This window comes from Solanum stenotomum, chromosome 8 (assembly GCF_019186545.1).
Source record: "Solanum stenotomum isolate F172 chromosome 8, ASM1918654v1, whole genome shotgun sequence".
Taxonomy (NCBI): Eukaryota; Viridiplantae; Streptophyta; class Magnoliopsida; order Solanales; family Solanaceae; genus Solanum; species Solanum stenotomum.
The window spans coordinates 55,301,584-55,323,212 of NC_064289.1; the positions used below are offsets into that span (position 1 = coordinate 55,301,584).

Consider the following 21,629-nt stretch of genomic DNA (forward strand, 5'->3'; position numbering starts at 1 on the left):
AATGCTTAGACGGTTCAAATCTGGGGTGGTAGAGGTGTTCAATAGGTACTAGGTGTAGTTGAGGTGTCTAAATGAATAATGAGGACAACTTTGAGGGGCCGCACATGACTTTGGCCTAAAATATACAATACAAACTATTGCTACATACAAGATAATCGACGGAGTAGCAACGATTTGGAATGTTCCCGAAGGAGTGGGGACATGAATATAAATTAAATCAAAATTATTACCCAATACGATTTCATCCCACTTGTCATCATCACTAACATGAATTTTAAACCCAGAACTTATCTTTCTTAGCTTCTTAGCCCTATTTAAGCACCTTCTTTTCTTCTGGGTTTTTCAAATATGAGTCAAATGAACTTTAATTGGTAATGTTTTGTTTTGAATTTTTTTTTAGTTATTAGTGTTTTGATGGTAATGGGTTGTGAAACTTGAAATAGATATTTTAGTTTGATACCGATCAATTTTATATTGTCGGGCCAATTTTGATTTTGCTATGTATAAATCGTCATTGAATCCAAACCCCTGCTCTATCAAATCTGCAGTGTTGTGTAAAATTGATAATTTTGATATATGGGGGTGGGGAACAATTAACTTTTCTAGGTATTAATGATTTGGGGATTTAGGGGTTAGACACTTGAATGTTCTTTTGATGTTACTGGGTTGTAAAATATAGATTAGCAAATTACTTTTCTTGGTGAATCGGTAGAAATTAGTGGAGAATTCTCAAGTATGATAAAATTGAGTGAGAAATTGTAGAGTTGTGACAAGAAAAAATAAAAAAGAAGAACACTAAAGGAGAATAAGAAAAGATGAGCACGAAGAAGGAGAATAGAGGGGGGTGGGGGTAAAAAATTTATTATTTTTGACTTTATTTTTGACTCAAATGCGCCTATTTTATTTTTTANAAATTGTAGAGTTGTGACAAGAAAAAATAAAAAAGAAGAACACTAAAGGAGAATAAGAAAAGATGAGCACGAAGAAGGAGAATAGAGGGGGGTGGGGGTAAAAAATTTATTATTTTTGACTTTATTTTCGACTCAAATGCACCTATTTTATTTTTTAATTTAATTAAATTTCCACGTCAGTTCTGAGGTGATATTAGTTACAGTTTTAACAAGAATAAATGTGAAATAGATCGTCATGATAGGTTAAGCATGTAACTGACTTTTTAGGACAAGTTGAATGGTGAATTTATGCCTTTTGCCTTCACTTTTTCTTATGAGAAGTAATTGGAGGCCCAAATTAGTAACACACTAAAAGGCCAGCCCAACTTATCCAGAGCCCAGAGGGCATGCAAGGTTATAACAAAAAAACTAGGGTTTTAGTATTTCTCTCGTCTTCTTCATCGAAGCTGCAAAAAATACAGAGAAATTCTTAGACCAACAAAATGGTTCGTTCTTCTATCCTCCATTTCTTCACTCATTAAGTTTGTATGTACTATGATGCATTTTTTTATCAATCTTTTACGCTTTGCTGAGTTTTGTTGCTACAACTTTTTTCATGGATTAATATCATTGAATGGAAAATTTTCTACTAGACCTAAAATTACATTTTTCAATGAAGGAAATATTGGGTTTGTTCCATTTTTTTACTTTGGTCATTTATGCTCTCTTTTGTCTTTTGAGATTTAAGGATCAGTTGATGTAGAGATTCTGGAGTTTTGAAGTTAAAATTTACTTGTTTTGATATTATTCGAGTGAAACATTAGATTATGTATTGTAGTTTTGCTATAGAGATGCGACCTGAAAATTAATTGGATCCCAGATCGGTTCAAATAAGTGTACTGTTCTACTAGTAGTTTTGGATCGAGTACTGGTTGTATACATTTCTTTTTATGTTCGTAAATTAATTTTTGTGTCATCAATTTTTTTTCTATTTGATTACTTTTATCAGTCGATTATGCTGTCTTGGTGTGTTACTCAGTATTGTGACATATTTATGGAAGATGGAGTGTTTATTTGGGGTTGATTTATGCCCTTTACATGATCTATATTGCTTAATTTATAGTTCTATGATGAGTGTTGGCCCTTTACATGATCTGATGGTTTAATTTCCGGTAGATGAGTATGAGTCATGACTTGTGCAAACCTTGTTTATGGAAGAGTGTTTTCTTTCTTAAGACAATTTTGCCACCCCTTATGTCTATTGATCTTTAGATCATAAAGTGGTTGATTGGTTTTGTGTTATGCATCATATTGCATACTTGGTGTTGCTTTAATTTTTGGAAACAAAACGCATGTTGAAGATATATCGAGGAAAATTTCAACTTGCGCTTTCATTTATTTACAGGCTAGAGGTTTGAAGAAGCATCTGAAGAGGCTCAATGCCCCAAAGCATTGGATGCTTGATAAACTTGGTGGAGCATTTGTAAGTGAATTATCTTTGAGTATTTTCCAAGTAACTCGAGATGATTTGGAGCTGATTTAGCTAAATAAATTCTGTCTTTTGCTCTATAGGCTCCCAAGCCATCCTCTGGCCCACACAAGTCAAGGGAGTGCTTGCCATTGGTCATTATTATGCGAAACAGGTTGAAGTATGCTCTCACATACAGAGAGGTGATCTCAATTCTGATGCAACGACAAGTTATGGTTGATGGGAAAGTTAGGACAGATAAGACATATCCTGCTGGTTTCATGGGTAAATGCTCTTTTTCTACCTTTTCTGTTGTTGGTATCTTTTCTAATGCACTGTCAATTCATGTTGTATTAATGGTATTTGATGTTTACAGAGTCCAAACATCTGTCTTTTATTATAAGTAAATACTTGAAAAGGATACTGAAATACTGGTTGGTAAGTTAGTTTGATGGATAAAACATCACATTAAAGTTTTAATTCTTTGAACAGTTTAACAAAATTTGATTTATTAACATTGTGTAGAAAGAGAATTGTGTTAAATATTTCGGGGAACATTCTAAAGTAGGGAAAGTCATATTAATTGGAACTTCTGGAGTACTATGGATAGGTGGTCTGTTTGTCAATAGAGTTTTTATTAAATTTTCATATGACATTCTCTTTCTGTCGGCTGTCTTATTTGTTTCACCCTTGAAAATGACTAATGCACGTTCTATATACAGATGTCGTTTCAATTCCGAAGACTAATGAGAACTTTCGTCTCCTTTATGACACTAAGGGCCGATTCCGTCTTCACTCGCTCAGGGACGAGGAGTCCAAGGTAGATTAATATTTTAACTTTTGCATTTGTGACGAATGTCTTTGTTAGAGTCATTTTCTGACCTTGTATAGTTTATTGGTGGTATACTGCTCTTATTTGAATGATGTTCTTCCGATTTGCAGTTTAAGCTTTGCAAGGTCCGCTCTGTGCAGTTTGGTCAGAAGGGGATCCCATACCTGAACACTTACGATGGAAGAACAATCCGCTATCCTGATCCTCTCATCAAGGCCAACGATACCATAAAGCTGGACTTGGAATCCAATAAGATTGTTGATTTCATCAAGTTTGATGTTGGGAATGTTGTGATGGTGACTGGAGGTAGAAACAGGGGACGAGTTGGTGTTATTAAGAACAGGGAGAAGCATAAGGGTAGCTTTGAGACCCTCCACATTCAGGATTCACAGGGTCATGAATTTGCTACACGTTTGGGAAATGTGTTCACTCTTGGTAAGGGTACTAAGCCGTGGGTTTCACTACCCAAAGGTAAAGGAATTAAGTTGACCATCATCGAGGAGGCAAGGAAGAGGCTGGCTGCTCAATCTGGCACCCCTGCTTAAACTGTCCAGGTTGCTTCATCCACTGTTCAAGTCAATTTCACGCTTTACAGCGTGATAAAGTTAAGTTTTGTAGTTTGGACTCTAAATGTTTTGCTTTGTTTAGTAATACATATTTTATTCTGCGAGCAGCCTTTTGAATATTTGTATTCTTGGTTTTAGCATGCCTAACTTTTTAATGAGAAGATGATTAGACTCCTTTATGGATCAATCCTTGTTCATTTTGTTCCAGATTTGAAATAGTTTCTCCTTTCCCATTTTCTTTTAAGCCATAGAGTAGTAGTTAAGATGCTATGTTACTGCTGAGGGTTGTATTTGCTGCATTGAGTATATCATGTCAAGATTCTGGTCAACTCGGCTTCTACGCTTTATTTCCTTCTAGTGCTGACCAGGTCTTGAGAGTTTAGGATTGTACTGGTACCAATTTGCTATCTTGTCTTAGAACAGTCTGCTCAAAACTATTATGGAAGCATCTATAGTCCACACTATTCGACTAATTCACCAGGTAGTTGCTATCTTCCACCAGTACTCACCAACGGTAAGAACTTACTTGATGTTCTTGTTTGTTAGGATTTGAACTTTGATCACTCAGGTCTTCTTCCACATCACTATGATTGATCCATTGGATCATTTGAGTCTTTGAACCTTTGAACATTCTCACAGGTAGTTGCTATCTTCCACCAGCACTCACCCAACTCACTTTATTACAGTTGGGTGACACCTCGCTCCTCCAGTGCACAGTTTCGAGTGTTTGGTACCCGTATTGATCCTGCATCATACACTAATGCTACAGCAAACTCGATAAAAGTAGCGATAGCAGTGGGCTGGGTCAAGTATTGCATTATGGGGTGTGGGGTGGATGCAGCTGCAGGTTAAAATAGTAAATTCTTACTTTCCAACAGTTCATTGGATTTTGCTCATCATATCCTCCTCGTGAGCCACCCTGACCACCACTGCATTGGGTTCTGTGAGCTACCCTGATCACCACTGCATTGGGTTCCACTCGGAGATTTCATACCCGGGTTTAAACCCTTAGACCTTTGGTTAAAAGAACAACAACTCTATCCACACCACCATATCCTTTTTAGTGGTATATTGCTGCAATTTATTTCAGTACTACCACAAAAATCCTCTTGATTCATTTGTAGAAAAATTAATCAAAACCCCAAGGTCACATCTAAATTTGGATTGAATTTTTAAAAATATTTTTGAATGTATTCATTAAAAATACTTGGATGAAATTATATACAAAGTTGAGAAATGTTAATGGTGATTTGAATTGATTTAAGGTTAAATTCATATACGAATTAAGTAAAAAAAACACTATATTGTCTATATTGTTGTATATGATATTAAAATTTCATTGATATACACTTACATAAAAAATATAAACAAGAGGATATATAAATATACATCGACTTAAAAAGCCATTTCCCCTAATTTTCACACATCCTCAATTATATATGATGTATATAAATGGTATATATAAATATACAAGTAGATATATGCAAATATACCCTTTCTCTACAATTAGCTAGGCCTAGTTGCCAATATATATGATGTGTTTGAACAAAGTAATTTCATAAAACAATTTTTTTTTTAAAAGAAAACTATTGAGTTTCTTATTTATCCTCCATAAATATTATTTATTCATGTTATATTTATCCTTTTAAGATAATAACATATTTAGTGTAATATCATAAATGAGGTGTGAAAAAATTAAAGTGTACGAAGATCTTACATCTACCTCATAAAGATATAGAGGTTCCCCAACTGATCCCGACTAACATAGAGCATGCCAAACAATTTTAAAAGGGAGAAATATATGTGGAAGCAATAACAAAATTGAAATAATACGAAATGCATAGCATTACACAGCAGACAAAAAAAAAAACAATAATAACAATACAATAATGTAATAGTCGAAACACCAAAAGATATCGATGATAGTTGAAATTGAAGAACAAAATAACGCTAATACTACTGATAAAAAGGAAGATTCAATGTACAACAAAAATTATTTGAAAATTAACAAAAGGACAATAACGTCAATTTTACGTTGTCAATTATATAAAACTTAAATCAATTTCATTAACTAGTACTCAAAAAGGCAAAAATACATTTCATCATTTTGTTAGAAGTCCAAACATTGTGTTACAAGTTACAACAAAATGAACAAAACAAGTTATTTAATCTGTATTATTAATAATTTGCAACAAGCTTATGTACTCATGTTGCAAATTATTATCATTATTATTAATTTGAATTTCACACAAATTATTATTATTATTATTATTATTATTATTCTGCATTTGGATGCATAATATTTCTGCTTGGGCCATAGCAAGTTGCATTTCTAATTGTGAAATTTGATTTTGTAAAAAAGAAATTGCACCAACACAACCATAAACCGGATCTCTCATTCTTGCATTTGCTTCATATACTAAACTGTTTACTGCATCTGCTCTCTTTTGTATAGGTAATTCCTGAAAAATATTACATTAAGATTTAAGACCAAAAAAAGAAAAATATGAAAAATAAATAAATTAATCGTATACACATGTTGCATATAACATGACGATATTAATAGTCTGTTTGACCACATTTTTGAGAGATTAAAAGTGTTTATTTTAAAAATTTAGGTGTTTGGTCAAGTTTTTAAGAGAAAATACATGCTTCTCGAGAGTAGCAAAAGTTGTTACTCCCTCCGTCCACTTTTAGTTATCATGTTGCGTTTTTCGAAAGTCAATTTGACTAATTTTCAAAGTTAAAAATATTAATTCAATATTTTAAACAACAAATTTAGATATTCAAAAACTATATGAAAAGTACTATAAATTGCAATTTTTTTCATATCAATATGATGAAAAAATACATCATAAAATGTTAGTTAAAATTTTTATAGTTTGACTCTAAAAAGGAAACCATGACAATTTTACGGAGAGAGTATTAACAAGCTAAAAAGATAGTTTTTCACCAAAAGTATTTTCTACTTTTGAGAAAAATACATCTAGAAGCACTTTTTAAAAAGTTTGACCAAACTTAATTAATTACTGTTAAAAAATTATTTTAAAATTTATTGATCAAACACCATTAGTTTTCATCAAAACAATTTTCTTTTGAAAACCATTCTTCAAAATTAGACCAATTTTAGAAGGTTGAACAAATAAATTATAAATTCAAGTATGTGTAAACAATATTTCTACACTCAAATCAATCATTGATAAGGTAATAAATTTAGAGTTTAGCTAATATAAATATATTATAAGAAAATCTTTATGATAAACATTAATTGATAATATTTTTTTAAAAAATGGTAACAAACATGCTACCATACAAACTAATACTTGTAAAAACTCATTATACAATCACTGCATATAATGCTAATGTAAAAAAATTCAAAATGGCAGTATGCTTTTATAACAAAATTCAATATCTATTATATACATTAAAACAAAAATTAATCTTATAATATATGCAATATGATATTCCGATTAAATGAGTTTGAATAAACCCCTTTCGCCATTTTGATTATTATTTTTTTGTGAGGTTAGAGGTGAGAGCTAACACTTGATTCTCGATTTGATCAATTTTTTACTCTTTCCTACTTTTGACAGAAGAATAAGACCATAAGTTATCTTATCCCTAGTAATACACTACAATATCTCTATATGGCGTAATCAATACAAATGAGTTTGATAAAAAAAATTAGCCGATATAAATTATGGTAATCAGAGGAAGGAAAAAGAGGAAATTACCTGCAACATCTTGCTAATATTGCTAGCACCAAAGACTTTGTGAACAATGGCAAATTTGTGAGGTTCATTTGGTGGAAAATATGGAGCAAATGTACAATCTTTTGTACATCTACGCCTTAATAATTTGCATGAAGCACAAGGAGAAGAACTTCCTCCCATTAAATTTGGTCAAGTATAGTAATCTTGAAAAAAGAGAAATTAATTATAACTTAATTCTCTGCAAAGAAATAATAATAGTATATAGTAGTAATAGTATAGTATAGGATAAAGTGTAGTTTAATTTGGAAGACAAATTAGTTGGGAAACACCCTATTTATAATGATTTATACAAGGAGGAGTGAGTTAGTTGTGTTTACAATTGATGATTGACAAAATAAAATATCCCATCCTCCTTCCTCGTGTGTTTCAATTTATTTATCTGATTTTAACTTGATATAAAATTCAAAAAGCTAACGAAGACTTGTATTTTGTACTGTCAAATTAAAGATATATAGAATGTACGTTATTTAATCATGTGGTATTAAAGATGCTATATGAAAATTTCAATTTAAGAAATTATCAAAAAAGAAATTTTCTTAAATGGACTAGAAAAAAAAGATAAACAAATTAAAACAGAAGGAATACGACTTGACCGACTTTAATCAGTATCATATTTTAACATATTATTATAATAGATAACTTTGACTTATTTTATGTGTTATTAACATCATTAGTAGAAATTAACCCCCCCCCCCCCCCCCCCCCATCCCCATTCACTAGTCATTCTTCAGACTAAAAACATATTTGAAAAATAGCACTATGATGGAGTTTCAATTTTTCAAATTCCACATGTGAAAATTTATGAATATATCAAATTTCACATGTGAAATCTAAAACTCTTTGACATTGGTCATTTTTCAATTACAAAGATTGGATAATCGTTGTGTGAATTTTTAATGTAACTTTTATAACTAGCTACATATAATTATTTTTAGACAATGATGAATCTAAGATTAAACACAATAGATTAAAAAAAAAAAAAAAGATTAAACACAATAAATTTAATAGAATTCAATGCATCAAACTTGAACTATGTGTATATTTTGAAAAATAAAGAAATATTAATTCATAAAAATTAAATTTTAAATTTATCATTATTTTTAGATGATTTAATTATGTACGTGATAGAATAAATCATAGAAAATCAAATCAAAAGTGGTTGACCACCGCCATGGCGTACATAAGTTATAACGTGGGGTGTGTTGTCTCCTTTGACTCATACTTAATAAGTTAACAATTTATTTTAGTACTAATTAATCTATATCTCTACATATATATTATTTTGGTCTTATAAAATTGAAGATGTGACATATTTCTTAGAAAAGTAATTTTAATGTTCACATTTTGCGTGTGTATTAATTCAATTAAAAAGAATTAAATAAATATTAGTTGATTGAGTTATAAATAAATTTCTAAAAAGGTGTCAACTCTTGATGAACAATGAAGTTTTTTGTGTTTTAATTTGAATGATATTTGAATGGTGAAATCGTATCCACTATTGATAAATGATGGATTTTTTGTGTTTTAATTTTTTAGTGGATCCGAGTTAAGGAATTTAAATTGGTTTGTACTTTGTAGATTTAATTGGAGAAAATGTCGCGTAAAAATAGAGGCGAGACACGAAGATTTAATTCAGTAAAAATACATGTATGTAGGATGATTAAGATGGGATCGATATAAGGATTTAACGCATAAGGAATTAATATAAATTGGTTTTCTACCTGACATGTTTAAGACCACATGATACATTTACATAAATATTTTTTCACTTCTTAAAACTCCATGTCAAATACTCAAACTTAAACAACTAAATAAAAACGATGGGATTATTTTAAATATTTTTTAACAATGCACAAAACTCTAGTCTTGAAATATCTAAATGTGTAAGGTTGATGGCACATGATTATTTATCAGTTTAACTTATATAATATATATATAATGAGTGTACGAAAAAAATTCCCAATCAGAAAACTATAATATTTAATTGCACATAATAAATGAAATGAGTAACCCGGAAAATACGACGATATGTTACATTACATTGATAGTATAATTTTAAAAAAATAAAATATTTTAGTATATATAGTTAAAAGTTATAGTATCCATTATTGAAAATACAAGTAGAAGATTTATTTCAAGATTAGCTAATAGATAAGACAATAGGCAATAAATATTACATAGAACAACTAGCGTTAGGTTTTAGCAAAATATGGACTCAACGTGAATGTTTGTTGGCAGACATTCACATGGAATTAAGCACAAATACTTAGGTTAATGACTATGTCTTTAATTTCTTTACACAATTAGATATACTTTTCTACTCTTTCTCTGTCCCTAATTATTTGTCCACTTTTCTTTTTTTTTTAATTGTCCCTAATTACTTATTTATTTTGACAAATCAAGAAAAGACAATTTCTTATACCCTCAATTAATTACTTTGAAAAATATAGAACTTTTTGAAAATCTTAAGTTTTTAATTCATCCACTTCATAATTAATAGAGGTAAAAATGGTAAACTCACTATGTCAGTCATTGTTTTCTTAATAGGTGTGTCAATTCAAAAGTGGATAAGTAATTAGGGACAAATGGAGTATTATATATAACATTATTATATATACTTTAAAGATATTATGTATATTACTATTAATTACGAGTTTTCTATTATATATTGAAAAAGATACACTTAGATACATGCATTTTTGCTACTAGATACACTAAAATAGTAAGAAGAGGCGAGCGAGATGTGGAAGGAGACCACAACACTAGATACATGTATTTGTATGTATCTGGTGTGATTCACATGTATTTGGGATGACAGATACATATGAGAATGACGAGCGAGATGGGAGAGGGGCAAGACAAGCAAGCTAGATTTGTTGTTTATTCCAGATACATGCGAATCCACTTGATGAATACACTGTATTAGAACAAATTATACCTAATTTTAACCTCATATATTTTGAAATACAAGTATCTGGACGGATCAAAATAGATAATACTCGACAGGTTGGAAACTTAAAATAGTGGCTGAAAAATTTGAATCAAGCGATCGCGATGAAGAGTTGACTAGTCAAGAGTTATGAGATTATAAAAAGTAGAATATATATAATTACAAAAATATAAAACAAGACCATATATATATAATAATAATAATAATAATAATAATAATAATAATAATAATAATAATAATAATAATAATAATAATAATAATAAGTTTTTAATTATGTGATCCGATCTATTCCCAGACTAATTATTCTTTACTTCCCTCACCCAAAAGATTGCAAAACAAATAAAGAAGAAAATTCAAATTGATTTTACCATAGAACAAGGGTCGCAAAAAGGGATATTATATATTGTATATAGTAAAATCAATATATTTCCTGTCCACTTAATTATTTATTTAATTAACTATATTTTCTAACATATGTTCACATTAAGTTGGTACGAAAATTAATTATGAGATTCCTGCCGTAAAAAAGTCCAATAAATTAACAAATGTTTCTTAAGATGTGCATTGAATGCTTTCCACATGATTCCAAACTTGTAATCTGCTCTTCCAAGAAAAGAAGCTCTCTTTCCCTAGTAGACTCTAATATTATTATATTATATTATAATATATGCTACTCTAGTAGTATTAAAATTCTAAAAAACCAAGTCAAAGTTCCTCTTGAGACTAATAAATAATGTAATTTTTTCTCTCACTAAGATGTGATGGATTTGAGTTATGAAAATAAAAATATATTATATTAGAAAAGGATCGAGAGTATGACTTTATGCGATACACATGTAAATTTGTACTCTTAATTGGTGTTTTGATTTTACGTGGCATAAATTTAAATTGATAACATCGATAACTTTCGATTAAAAAAAGTAAAAATTATAATAAGAAAATTTTCCTATCACTACACATTCATAGATGATTTAAGACTAACTTGATAATTTAGAAAAAAAATGTATATACGGTTAATTGTATAAGTTTGATCCAATTATGTTTAACTTTTATGCATTAGACCAACAAGAATTTCTTATAGTAGGATAATAAGTAACTCTTTATACTTAATAAAAGATTTCGAATTCAATTTCTAAGCAAAAGATCAATTATCTTAATAAGAGATTTTGAGTTTAATTTTTAAACATAAGATTAATTGTTTTTGTTAGGTGCACTTTACCCGCCTAGGACTTTCAGAATTCGATAAACATAAAAGGTTTTACATTAAAGAGACATATATAACAAAAGATATAACTATTATAACAAATTTAAATTGATACCCTAGAAAATTAAATAAATGCCACTACAAACAACTAATTATATCGTAAAAACAATTTATAAATCTAATCTAAAGCGTACAAAATTCAAATCGAACAAATAAAAATGAACAATTACAATTTTTTCAAACCCTACGGTCATAGGAAGAAGATAGGGTGGTCGACAGGATCAGAAGTTCAGAACCTTGTAAATGTATTGTTTAAACCAATATTAATTAATTAATTTATTTATTTTGTTTAAACTAATTAATAAATCTAAGTATTAAAGTTTGCGGAAAAAACAAACATCTTCACCGTCATAGAGAAAACAAAAAAAAAAACATGCAAGCTCCAATCCAAAACATTTAATGAGCCTTGTTATATGGAAGATTCGATTATATTGGGAAAATGGATGTTTTGTCTTTTTATTTTCTTTTATATATTCAAATTTCAATATGAGTAGTGAAGATTTAAACAATCTAATCTTTGACAACATAGCTTCTATTCTTAGAGTTTGAAGAGGTTGTATGGGGTGAAAATTGGATAAGATTTTAGATATATAGGTAACTTACGAAGTGATACGTGATAAATAGGATAGATTAAATACGTCTTATCAAGAGTAAACATCAAATATTTTTTTTAAATATAATTTAGAGAAGAAATTGTATTTGTAGAAGATTCGAATTTGAGATATTCAAGATCGAAATTATATCAGCAAGGCAATCATCTAGCTCTGAAAGCATCTAGGACCAGACACCAAATTGCAACTAATTCAGATTAGATGAGAACATTTGACAACATAGCTTAAAGTCTATTGTTTAATTAGAAAGCATTAATATTGGGTTCCCAAGGCTTCGTGTTCTATGATCGACTAGTACTTACTCAGTTCAACAATAGTCGTCGTTCATTATTGACTTGGTATATACATTAAGAAATAATACTCTAAATAATAGAGATAATATTACTATATTACTCTTTGAATATATTAAATTTAATGTTTTGAAAAATGTATTAAATATTACTCATATTGAATAGTATTTGATAGTAAGGGTACAATAAGCACAAGAATAAATTATTTCTTGGGTTTCAAACTGGACAAATATTATTGAACAACTATTTTTAGTATAGTGAACAAGTAAAGATAAACAGAGGGAGTCTTAAGTTTTAGAATTTATCGTATTTTATTGACATGGTAAATTTACTTCATATATTATTCAATTGTATCAAAATAAGTGATATTTTTAGTTTGGAGAAAAAGACGACCTTTTAATGGTGTAAACTTCATATACACAAGGATAATTTTGGAAGAAAAAAGTTATTTTGTTTTATTTTATATATAAAACATCATTTGTTTTGAAATGGAAGAAATATAGTGTAATCTAACTTGATATATTTATGAAATTAGATTTGTTTTCAAATTACTTATCAATGATTATCCTTAAAATTTTGGAGGTCATTTGTGTAACAACTCTATCCTTGATTTTTAGTTATTGTGTTTCAAGTTCAATTTTGAGCATGTGTATAAGTTTTAAAACGTTGTTATCACTAAACATATTCTTCAATCTCAGACTCTACATATATTTGTTGCTTTACTGTCATTAATGAAACTGAGATATAATTTGCTAACCTTTTTGGAAGGTCAAAGATATTGTAAATATAGACATTATAGAGTGTCACGATCCAAAATTCGAAATCATGATAGATAAGTAGTTCTAGGCCACATGCCAAACTATGCTGAGTTAAGCCAACCATAATCTATTGATAGTGGCAAATGTTGTCTTTTCTAAAGTTTACTAGTAGTTAATTAAAGACAACATTATATCACTTTAAGATTGAGTAATGAATTACTCCCTCCGTCCCTTTTTACTTTGCATTTGCATTAAGAAATGATGTAACTTTATCTTTAGTGTTTTGTTTTCTTAAGTCAACTTTATAATAAATGATGAATACATTTTCAAGATTAATTAACTACTCTATCAAGGGTATAATAGGTAAAATATGATAATTTATGTATAAATTTTATAAAATAACAAATATTGTGGTCCTATTTATAAAATAGGATGACATATAAAAAGAAACGGAAGGAATAGTATATTTAAAAATCAATATCCAATAAGCTCCTATGCTGAGTTAAGCCAACCACAATCTGTTAGTAGTGGCAAATGTTGTCTTTTCTATAATGTGTTATATAGATCGCGATAAATTTGATATAAGAACTTTAGGTTATAAAATTATGTGAGTCAAGAAGTAGTGTCTTAGTATAGACTCATTTATGAGTATGTTGTTCATGGCCATATTTCAAAGACATGTTAGAAAGGTTTCTCTTTTTTTCTTTTTTTTTTTCATTCGTGCGATATAGTTGAATTAAGTCTAATATATCCAATGTAATTTATAATTAACCGTCGAATACTGAATGATAGTTATTGTAAAGCCTTAATAAATTAATAATCTCTTTTAAGATAGTATTTTTCTTTGATTCCGACTTGGGCGAATGAAAAAAATCACTCATTTTGATAAGATAGTTTTAAAAAAGTATTTTCGGAAGAGCGATATATAAATGTGGTCCCATTAATATTATAAATTAATAAATTTTTAAAAATACAAATATATTTAAGACAATTTTGTGAAATATGATTCTATTGTTGATTTTGTGACACATTTTAAATGAGAAACCATTTTTGGATGTGGTNTTTTCTATAATGTGTTATATAGATCGCGATAAATTTGATATAAGAACTTTAGGTTATAAAATTATGTGAGTCAAGAAGTAGTGTCTTAGTATAGACTCATTTATGAGTATGTTGTTCATGGCCATATTTCAAAGACATGTTAGAAAGGTTTCTCTTTTTTTTTTTTTTTTCATTCGTGCGATATAGTTGAATTAAGTCTAATATATCCAATGTTAATTTATAATTAGCTGTCGAATACTGAATGATAGTTATTGTAAAACCTTAATAAATTAATAATCTCTTTAAGATAGTATTTTTCTTCGATTTCGACTTGGGCGAATGAAAAAAATCACTGATAAGATAATTTTAAAAAAAGTATTTTCAGAAGAGCGCTATATAAATGTGGTCCCATTAATATTATAAATTAATAAATTTTAAAAAATACAAATATATTTAAGACAATTTTGTGAAATATGATGCTATTGTTGAAATTGTGACACATTTTAAATGAGAAACCATTTTTGGATATGATTTCAAGAAATTTATTATCTGCTTATATAGTTTATTCTCTCACCAACATACATTGAATGCAAAAAGTAAAGATACAAGGAATAATATTTGATTATTAAGAAACAATAAACATTATGTATACTAAATTTATTTTTACAATGAATCATTGAATTCTTAAATTTATTTTACAATGAATCATTTAACAAAAATTGTATTACAATGAATCATACATATACATTGTACTCTATGTATAATGAATTTTTTTTCTATATGAATTCAATAAATATGATACATAATTTAGTAAGATATTATGATTTTAATTTATTCATTGTACTTTATGTATAATAATATTTTTTTATGTATATAAATTCAATAAATATGATACATAAATTGTAGTCCGTGGCAAAAGGCTCGTAGTCACGTGATTGCATGAAGAGGAGCAGAAGCCAGTTTGTTGCTGCAAATGTACTCTTTCTTTTATTACTTTAGAATTAATTACAGATTCCCTCACAATTATATTATGTTGAAGACTTATCATTATATATGAATAATGTATGATGTCTTACTTAACACTAAAATTTAAATTCCATTTCTAGGAGGAATTTGGTTTCAAACCAGGAATAATATTCCAGGATTATATATGCGAGGTGACCTCTTCCTATCTATCCTTTTTTTTCACGTTCAGAGTAAATTGATATCTATGTTGATAAGAGTAACATAATGAAACTTCATTCCCCAAAACTTGTATAGTAACATAATGAAATTTCATTTTCCAGAAGAGATATAACATCTATAATACTTACCATTTCTTTGGAGACTGCAGGTGTTAAACAAGTTAGCAAGCTTTTTTATGGTTGTATTTTTTATCAATGAAGAATTTAAATGGTCCCAAATGTCATACAGATAATAGTGCCATATATTGTCTTACAACAGACAACTTACAATACAAAAACAATGATCGAGTGTAGTTTGAAGTTGTTCTCGTCTTACCTCATCCTTCAACTCGTAGTTTAAAACACCATTCGATTGCCCAATGATTCACCCTGCCAATGTCTTGGCACCAAAGATATATGACATGTTCACGACCTTTTTTTGTTGTTGAAAATATCAGTGGTGTTCAGGCCAGCTTGCTCACATAGTCTTCACCTTTCCAACAATGACTGTAATATCATCGAGCTTTCCTCCTGTTCAAGGTTACATAGGAAAGAAACCTTGTCGGGCATGTCATCAAGAATATGGCAAGAAAAGGCTCGAAAAATGATTCCTTCTAGTCATACCTGTAAACTTCATTCCAAATACTTTCTTCCACCAAGGAACATCAAATCCCTGTTAGTGCTAAAAAATAAGTATCATCTTATACCGTGACAGACAATGCATTTGAGGACAATTTATATATATATATTGAATCAGACTGAAAATTTACCCTTGCTCTAGCCTCCAGTGAAAAAGGGGAGTCGAATTTGGTATCCACAGAATGATTGCGCGCCAAATCAGCTAATGCCTTAGCTAACATTGATACCAAACAAGTAAGAATACCATAGAAATGAGTCAACTGTTTCCAAGCAGAAATAAGATTTAAGTAGAAAACAAGTACCAGCATTAGAGACATCATCATTTGTGGTCACAACTGAAACAATCTCTTGATCGAAAATATTATCAAAGAGGCCATCTGAGCCCATTACAATTGTATCTCCTACTTGCAAGTTCACCGTGCTAACCTGAGAAAAGAACATACACAGAGACGAGACAAAGAGCGCGTTTACTCTAGCAGTCAAATACAATATCACAAAATTTATGTGGTGAGGCGACAGAAACGTCTCCCTAGGACATGTAGGCTTATTGGATGACAAGTAACAAGATCTCTAACGATACCAAAGTGCACATTAGAGAAAATTGATTTTCTCCATCAGGTGATCAGGAAAAGAGTAAATTTTAATTACTTGGCATCCAAATTAGTCTGGATTCTGCAAGTACTAGAAAGCAAGGAGGTCTCTGAAAGCTTTTTGTGTAAAATTTTGACAGCTGAGAAAAGATTATAAAATTTATCCTCTTTACCTAACCAGATACCAATAATGACAAGGAAGCAAATAGAACCAAGTTCATTTTACTCGAAAGGAATAGTGTAATATGATTCACCGTATATAACTTTCCATACTATGGCATCAAGGTATGTTTGAGTAACAGACTCTGAGCTCAACTGGTATGGGCAGTCAAAATAGTGTTCGAGTGGAAATGTGGAGAAAATCATCTGACCTGCACCCAAATAGGCAATAATGACATCAGATAAAATTGAACCTTAAAGTCACACAAAAGAAAAATATGAGTTTGTACCTTTACGAATAACCCGTAGTCCACAATCCCCAACACTGCCTATCTTCAAAATTCCGTTCTTGAATACAGAAACAATTCTATCTTCCACATAGAAAGCCACATTCAATGATAATAATCAAGTTCCTCAATCTGGATGAATATCAATGCTCGAGAACAATAGCACTGAAGATAAAAGGAACCTACACCGTAGCTGAACCGATAGATGATGTAGCAGCATGGGCTCCCTTTATGAGAATCCGAGGATCATCATTGACCTGGCAAATTTAGTAAACCAGAATGTCTCAATGAAGAATCCATAACAATTGATTAAATCTAGGTGATTACTTAAACGGAAACACAGGTCACTGTTATTTAATGTGATGTGACGCCTGAAACTAATTTTAAAATCAGGATGGTTTGTCTTCACAATGTTGGTACCTTCACATTCCCCACCAAAGAAGAAACGTTAGCCACCAATTCTCTGGAGAACAGTGCAGGATCCACATTCTTTTCAGCCCAACTGCAAAGAACATTTGAGGGAATAAAATATATGTTAGATATTTATGCAACTCTGAGCCACAAACATTTAGGTTCAAAAAATTGTCATTTGGAGATAATGCCAGTGGACTTTGTGGCTATTTTAGCTCTGCACTTTAACTGATCTAAGAGCTTCAATTTGTTGATTGCTGAGTGTAAGCAGAATAACAGTCGGAATCATCATAGTTCCTTATTAGCTGATAAGGTTAGTCCTGAGAGTTAGCTAATATCCTTTCATTGCATAATCCTCTCTAGGGAACCTCGTCTATGCACTAGTTTTGTGTATATGTATGTAATTCTAAATTAAAAGACGAAATTTCAATCCTCACAAATATACCACTCAGAAGTTGAAATAAAGAATTTTCATGCAGCAGGATTCTGATGGCTTATAGTCGTATACCAGGTAGAGAGGTTCAACTTAAAAAAATTTCATGCATCAGGTTGCTCTGGCGTTGTTACTCCAGTTGAGTAGTAGTTTCAGTCTCGATATGAAAATAAACAGGATTCTGATGATATCATTTAGAAGATTCAACTTAAGTAATACTGTATTGTAATGTTCATCCTTATATATGGCGCTATTAGAAGGTGCACCTTATATTACCGAAAAAGTGAAACCGAGAGATAATTTTTCTTACTCCAGTAACTTCCAAAAAAAAAAGATACCACTTTGAAACTCGCAACGAGTCCAGAGATAATTTTTCTTAATGTGATTGAGCTCTTAGTATGGACCTTTCCCAAAATTTTCCCCTCCAGAAAGTACAGAAGAAAAGAGCTCAAAATAAGGTCCTGCAATCGATTCTGCCTTAAAGCAGATATAAGCTTGTTTCTAATTAGTCTAGATTTGAGGCATAGTTGATTGATTACTATGGGACAGTAAATCTAATATCGTGCTCAATTTTCTTGCCTTGCCTGAGATGAGAGTTTCTACTTGGCTAATACGACTTGGAAGTTGTACTCATATGTTGATTTATTGTGGTGCAAGCATGTGATTATAAACATCTCCAAATGGGATCTCAGTGAGTTCTAAACCTCAAAAATCACAGGTAGAGAGGAGTTGAGAACACCAGAACAATACACGTAGGCTGTAGCTGTCTCATGTCCGACTTTACTTGTGAGGTTGAAGGCCAGACTAGTACTGTCTACAAAGTTCATACTTTCTTTGTCCCCAACACAAATACTTGATCATAGAAAGAAAGTCATGGCTTATAATTTTTTGTATAATATTGAAAATTGATTCCTTAAAGTTCTACACATTAAAGATAGTTTAACATATAACTTATGTTCACTAAAATTACGCCAAAGAGTTACTGATAAACAAAATGACGTGCTTTTGCAAACTGAGGAAATATCTTTAAAAGAAACCATAATAAAGCATCTCACCCGGAAACACCATCAGCAACAACAATCACTTCCCCATCATCACTGCTCACAAAGAATGCATCTTCTCCACCTTTCTCAACCTTCAAAACATAAACATACAACACCGCCAATAATAAAACATCTCATTTTACACTTAATTACATGCCCTTATAATCATGGAAATGTTATATGTTATGGCACGTAGACCAGGGGCAGACCGTGGATGTAGGCTTGAGTGTATGAGTTCGATGAGTAGCCCGTGTTATCAAAGGCAAAAAAGCTCTAAGGTCTGTGGGGCTTTAAGCGCAAAGCGCAAATAAAACGTGGGCTTTAATGAAAAAAGGCGCAAAGGGAGAAAAGAATACAATATATGTTTAGTCCAAGACTAATAATTATAATCATGAATGACAAATATATTACCAAAGAAATTGAATTTTTTTTATGATAAAGTGAAATATCAATTATTTAGTTTCACTTTTCATAAGAGGCCCATTGGCAAGGAAATGTTTGCCTTAGAACCCTGATGACGACACTAAAGCACACAAAGACGGGGTTGAATGCGACTCTACCAATACCAATCTCCTCTGGAGCAAGGAAAAGCGAGACGAAGCGTTTAACACGTTTTGAGCCTCACTTCAGGGCTTAAGCGCGCCTTTGATAACACTGTGAGTAGCTTTGCCAAACCTTATATATGCATCTAAAAACCCCTAAATATGTACAAATATTATATTCAAAACTCAGTTAATAGCACAATTGCCAAAATCTTTTAAGGTTCCTAATGGTATGTTCCAAAAGTCTTTTTTAAAGAGAACTCCATGCTCAATCAAATATACAACAACAACAACATATTCAGTTTAATCCCACAAGTAACTCCTGAGGATGGTAGAGCAGGGGTGGAGCCACGTAGGGCTGATCAACACTCTTAGACGGAAAATTACATAGTAGATGTTTAACCCCCTTTTACTTCTTCGCGTGTTTACTTCTTTATATTTTTAAACCCCCTTAGTGAAAATTTGACTGGAATAGAGTGTACGCAGACCTTACTTACCTCTACCTCGGGAAGGTAGAGAGGTTGTTTCGGGAAAACCCTCAGCTCAAGTAACACATATCAAAGCAAAATATGAAAAGAAAATATTAAAAGTAGAGAGGACATAGTAAATAATAGGAAAAAAACAGTGCATGGCATTAAGAGAACAAGGAATAGTAACAACAACAAAAGAGTGCGATAATCGAAACACAGAAAACATAAATCATAGGACAAGAAAACTACCGGGGCTCATATGAAATAAACAAGAGGGAAGTAGTGTTACTCATATTGGTCCAAACTGAGAGAAATTTACATAATTAGAAGAGCCATTATAAAATATTAACAATACTCCCTCTGTTACTTTTAGTTGTCCATTATACGAAAAATAAATATTTCCTTTATTTATCCAATATGAAAAATCAAAAGATAATTTATCACTTACTATAATCATTTCTCAAAACATTGAATTTTACTATCTCCGTCTACTTTTAATTGTCATAGTTTTCTTTTTAGAGTCAAACGATAATAACTTTGACTAATATTTTAGGATGCATTTTTTCAATATATTGATATGCAAAAAATTACTAGAATTTATAGTATTTTTCGTATAGTTTTTGAATATCTAAAATTTTTGTTTAAAATATCAAATTAATGTAATCTAATTTAATTTTGAAAAATAGTTAAATTGACTTTCAAAAAGCACAACATGACAATTCAAAGTGGACATAAAGAGTATTATATTCGAAGGGCAACATAGCAAAGAGCCGTCGTCAAGTCAATAGTGGACAAGTAAAAATAGACAGAGACGGAGTATGATTTACTACTTGCCTTGTTGGGATGAGGAATTAGGTACATTCCAACACTTAATGACATCTCTTGCCTGCAAATAAACAAATGTAGATACACAATAACCATTAATTCTTCAGGACAATGGATACAACATACTAAGATAAAAAAATAATTATACTAATTTTTCAAATAAATGATACGATTACTTGTTAACTAAGGAAAAAAATTGAAACTATTTTTCTGCTTTACCTAGTCGGAGGAGGAGCAGAATCCGATGAAGCGCAACGAAGAAAACTCTGTTTCTTTCTAATAACAGAAATTGAGCTAAATTTTTGGGGATTAATTGAATAGAGAAACTGTTGAGGAAGAGAAACAGAAGGCCTGAAAATGGAAATCGCCATTTTTTCCGTCTCCTCTAACCCCTTTCTACGCTATCGGCTAACAGTGTAAAAATGGGATTTCTTCGGAGGACGTGGGTACGTCATTTGGCCACGTTTGGTTGTTTTGGATTTTGCATTTACAACAACCCCGTTTATTTTCGCAAGTAGAGTCTGAAAAGGATATCGTGGTATAAATTTTAACAGACACTAAGAAAATACCTCACAAAAATAAAATAGTTCAAACATATAGTATCATTTACATTCATATCTTACT

General features: G+C 30.6%; 2 protein-coding genes across 5 annotated transcripts in view; one reads left to right on the forward strand and one right to left on the reverse strand.

Annotated features, from left to right (window-relative positions):
• The window catches only part of LOC125874145 (40S ribosomal protein S4), a 52,167-nt gene extending 48,224 nt beyond the window's left edge, over nt 1-3,943 (forward strand). Inside the window, exons 1-5 of one of the 2 annotated variants that reach the window (XM_049554982.1) lie at nt 1,290-1,396; nt 2,296-2,373; nt 2,463-2,643; nt 3,081-3,178; nt 3,301-3,943. In XM_049554982.1, the coding sequence (XP_049410939.1) occupies nt 1,394-1,396; nt 2,296-2,373; nt 2,463-2,643; nt 3,081-3,178; nt 3,301-3,735 (795 nt within the window). In that variant the 5' untranslated portion in view covers nt 1,290-1,393 and the 3' untranslated portion in view covers nt 3,736-3,943. Of the gene's footprint in view, nt 1-1,289; nt 1,397-2,295; nt 2,374-2,462; nt 2,644-3,080; nt 3,179-3,300 lie in introns of those variants that run through there. The other variant, XM_049554984.1, reaches the window with a different exon arrangement.
• Nucleotides 3,944-15,891: 11,948 nt separating this feature from the next.
• Nucleotides 15,892-21,468, reverse strand: LOC125874139 (probable protein phosphatase 2C 1). Of its 3 annotated transcripts, none has more exons than XR_007447234.1 (11): nt 21,225-21,468; nt 21,015-21,066; nt 19,181-19,260; nt 17,702-17,783; nt 17,468-17,538; nt 17,285-17,361; nt 17,109-17,206; nt 16,548-16,671; nt 16,377-16,454; nt 16,231-16,279; nt 15,892-16,137 (listed from the first exon to the last, which is right to left on the reverse strand). XR_007447234.1 is itself a non-coding variant. In XM_049554976.1 (11 exons), exons 1-11 carry the CDS (start codon nt 21,374-21,376, stop codon nt 16,085-16,087), a joined length of 921 nt encoding a protein of 306 aa, XP_049410933.1. In that variant the 5' UTR covers nt 21,377-21,468; the 3' UTR covers nt 15,900-16,084. The 3 variants fall into 3 exon arrangements, 2 of the variants coding, with proteins under 2 accessions (XP_049410934.1, XP_049410933.1); XM_049554976.1 differs by having other exon boundaries at nt 15,900-16,137; nt 16,377-16,459; XM_049554977.1 differs by lacking the exon at nt 21,225-21,468 and having other exon boundaries at nt 15,898-16,137; nt 16,377-16,459; nt 17,285-17,365; nt 21,015-21,068.
• Nucleotides 21,469-21,629: the final 161 nt, after the last annotated feature.

Bases quoted from the DNA above. Each gene is read 5' to 3' on its own strand.
- LOC125874139 (XM_049554976.1), bottom strand. From the start codon at position 21,376: ATGGCGATTTCCATTTTCAGGCCTTCTGTTTCTCTTCCTCAACAGTTT. The intron at 17,784-19,180 runs GTGAGATGCTTT...TGTTCTTTGCAG, and splicing joins GTTGCTGATGGTGTTTCCGG to TTGGGCTGAAAAGAATGTGG. The intron at 17,362-17,467 runs GTAGGTTCCTTT...TGTGGAAGATAG, and splicing joins TCTATCGGTTCAGCTACGGT to AATTGTTTCTGTATTCAAGA.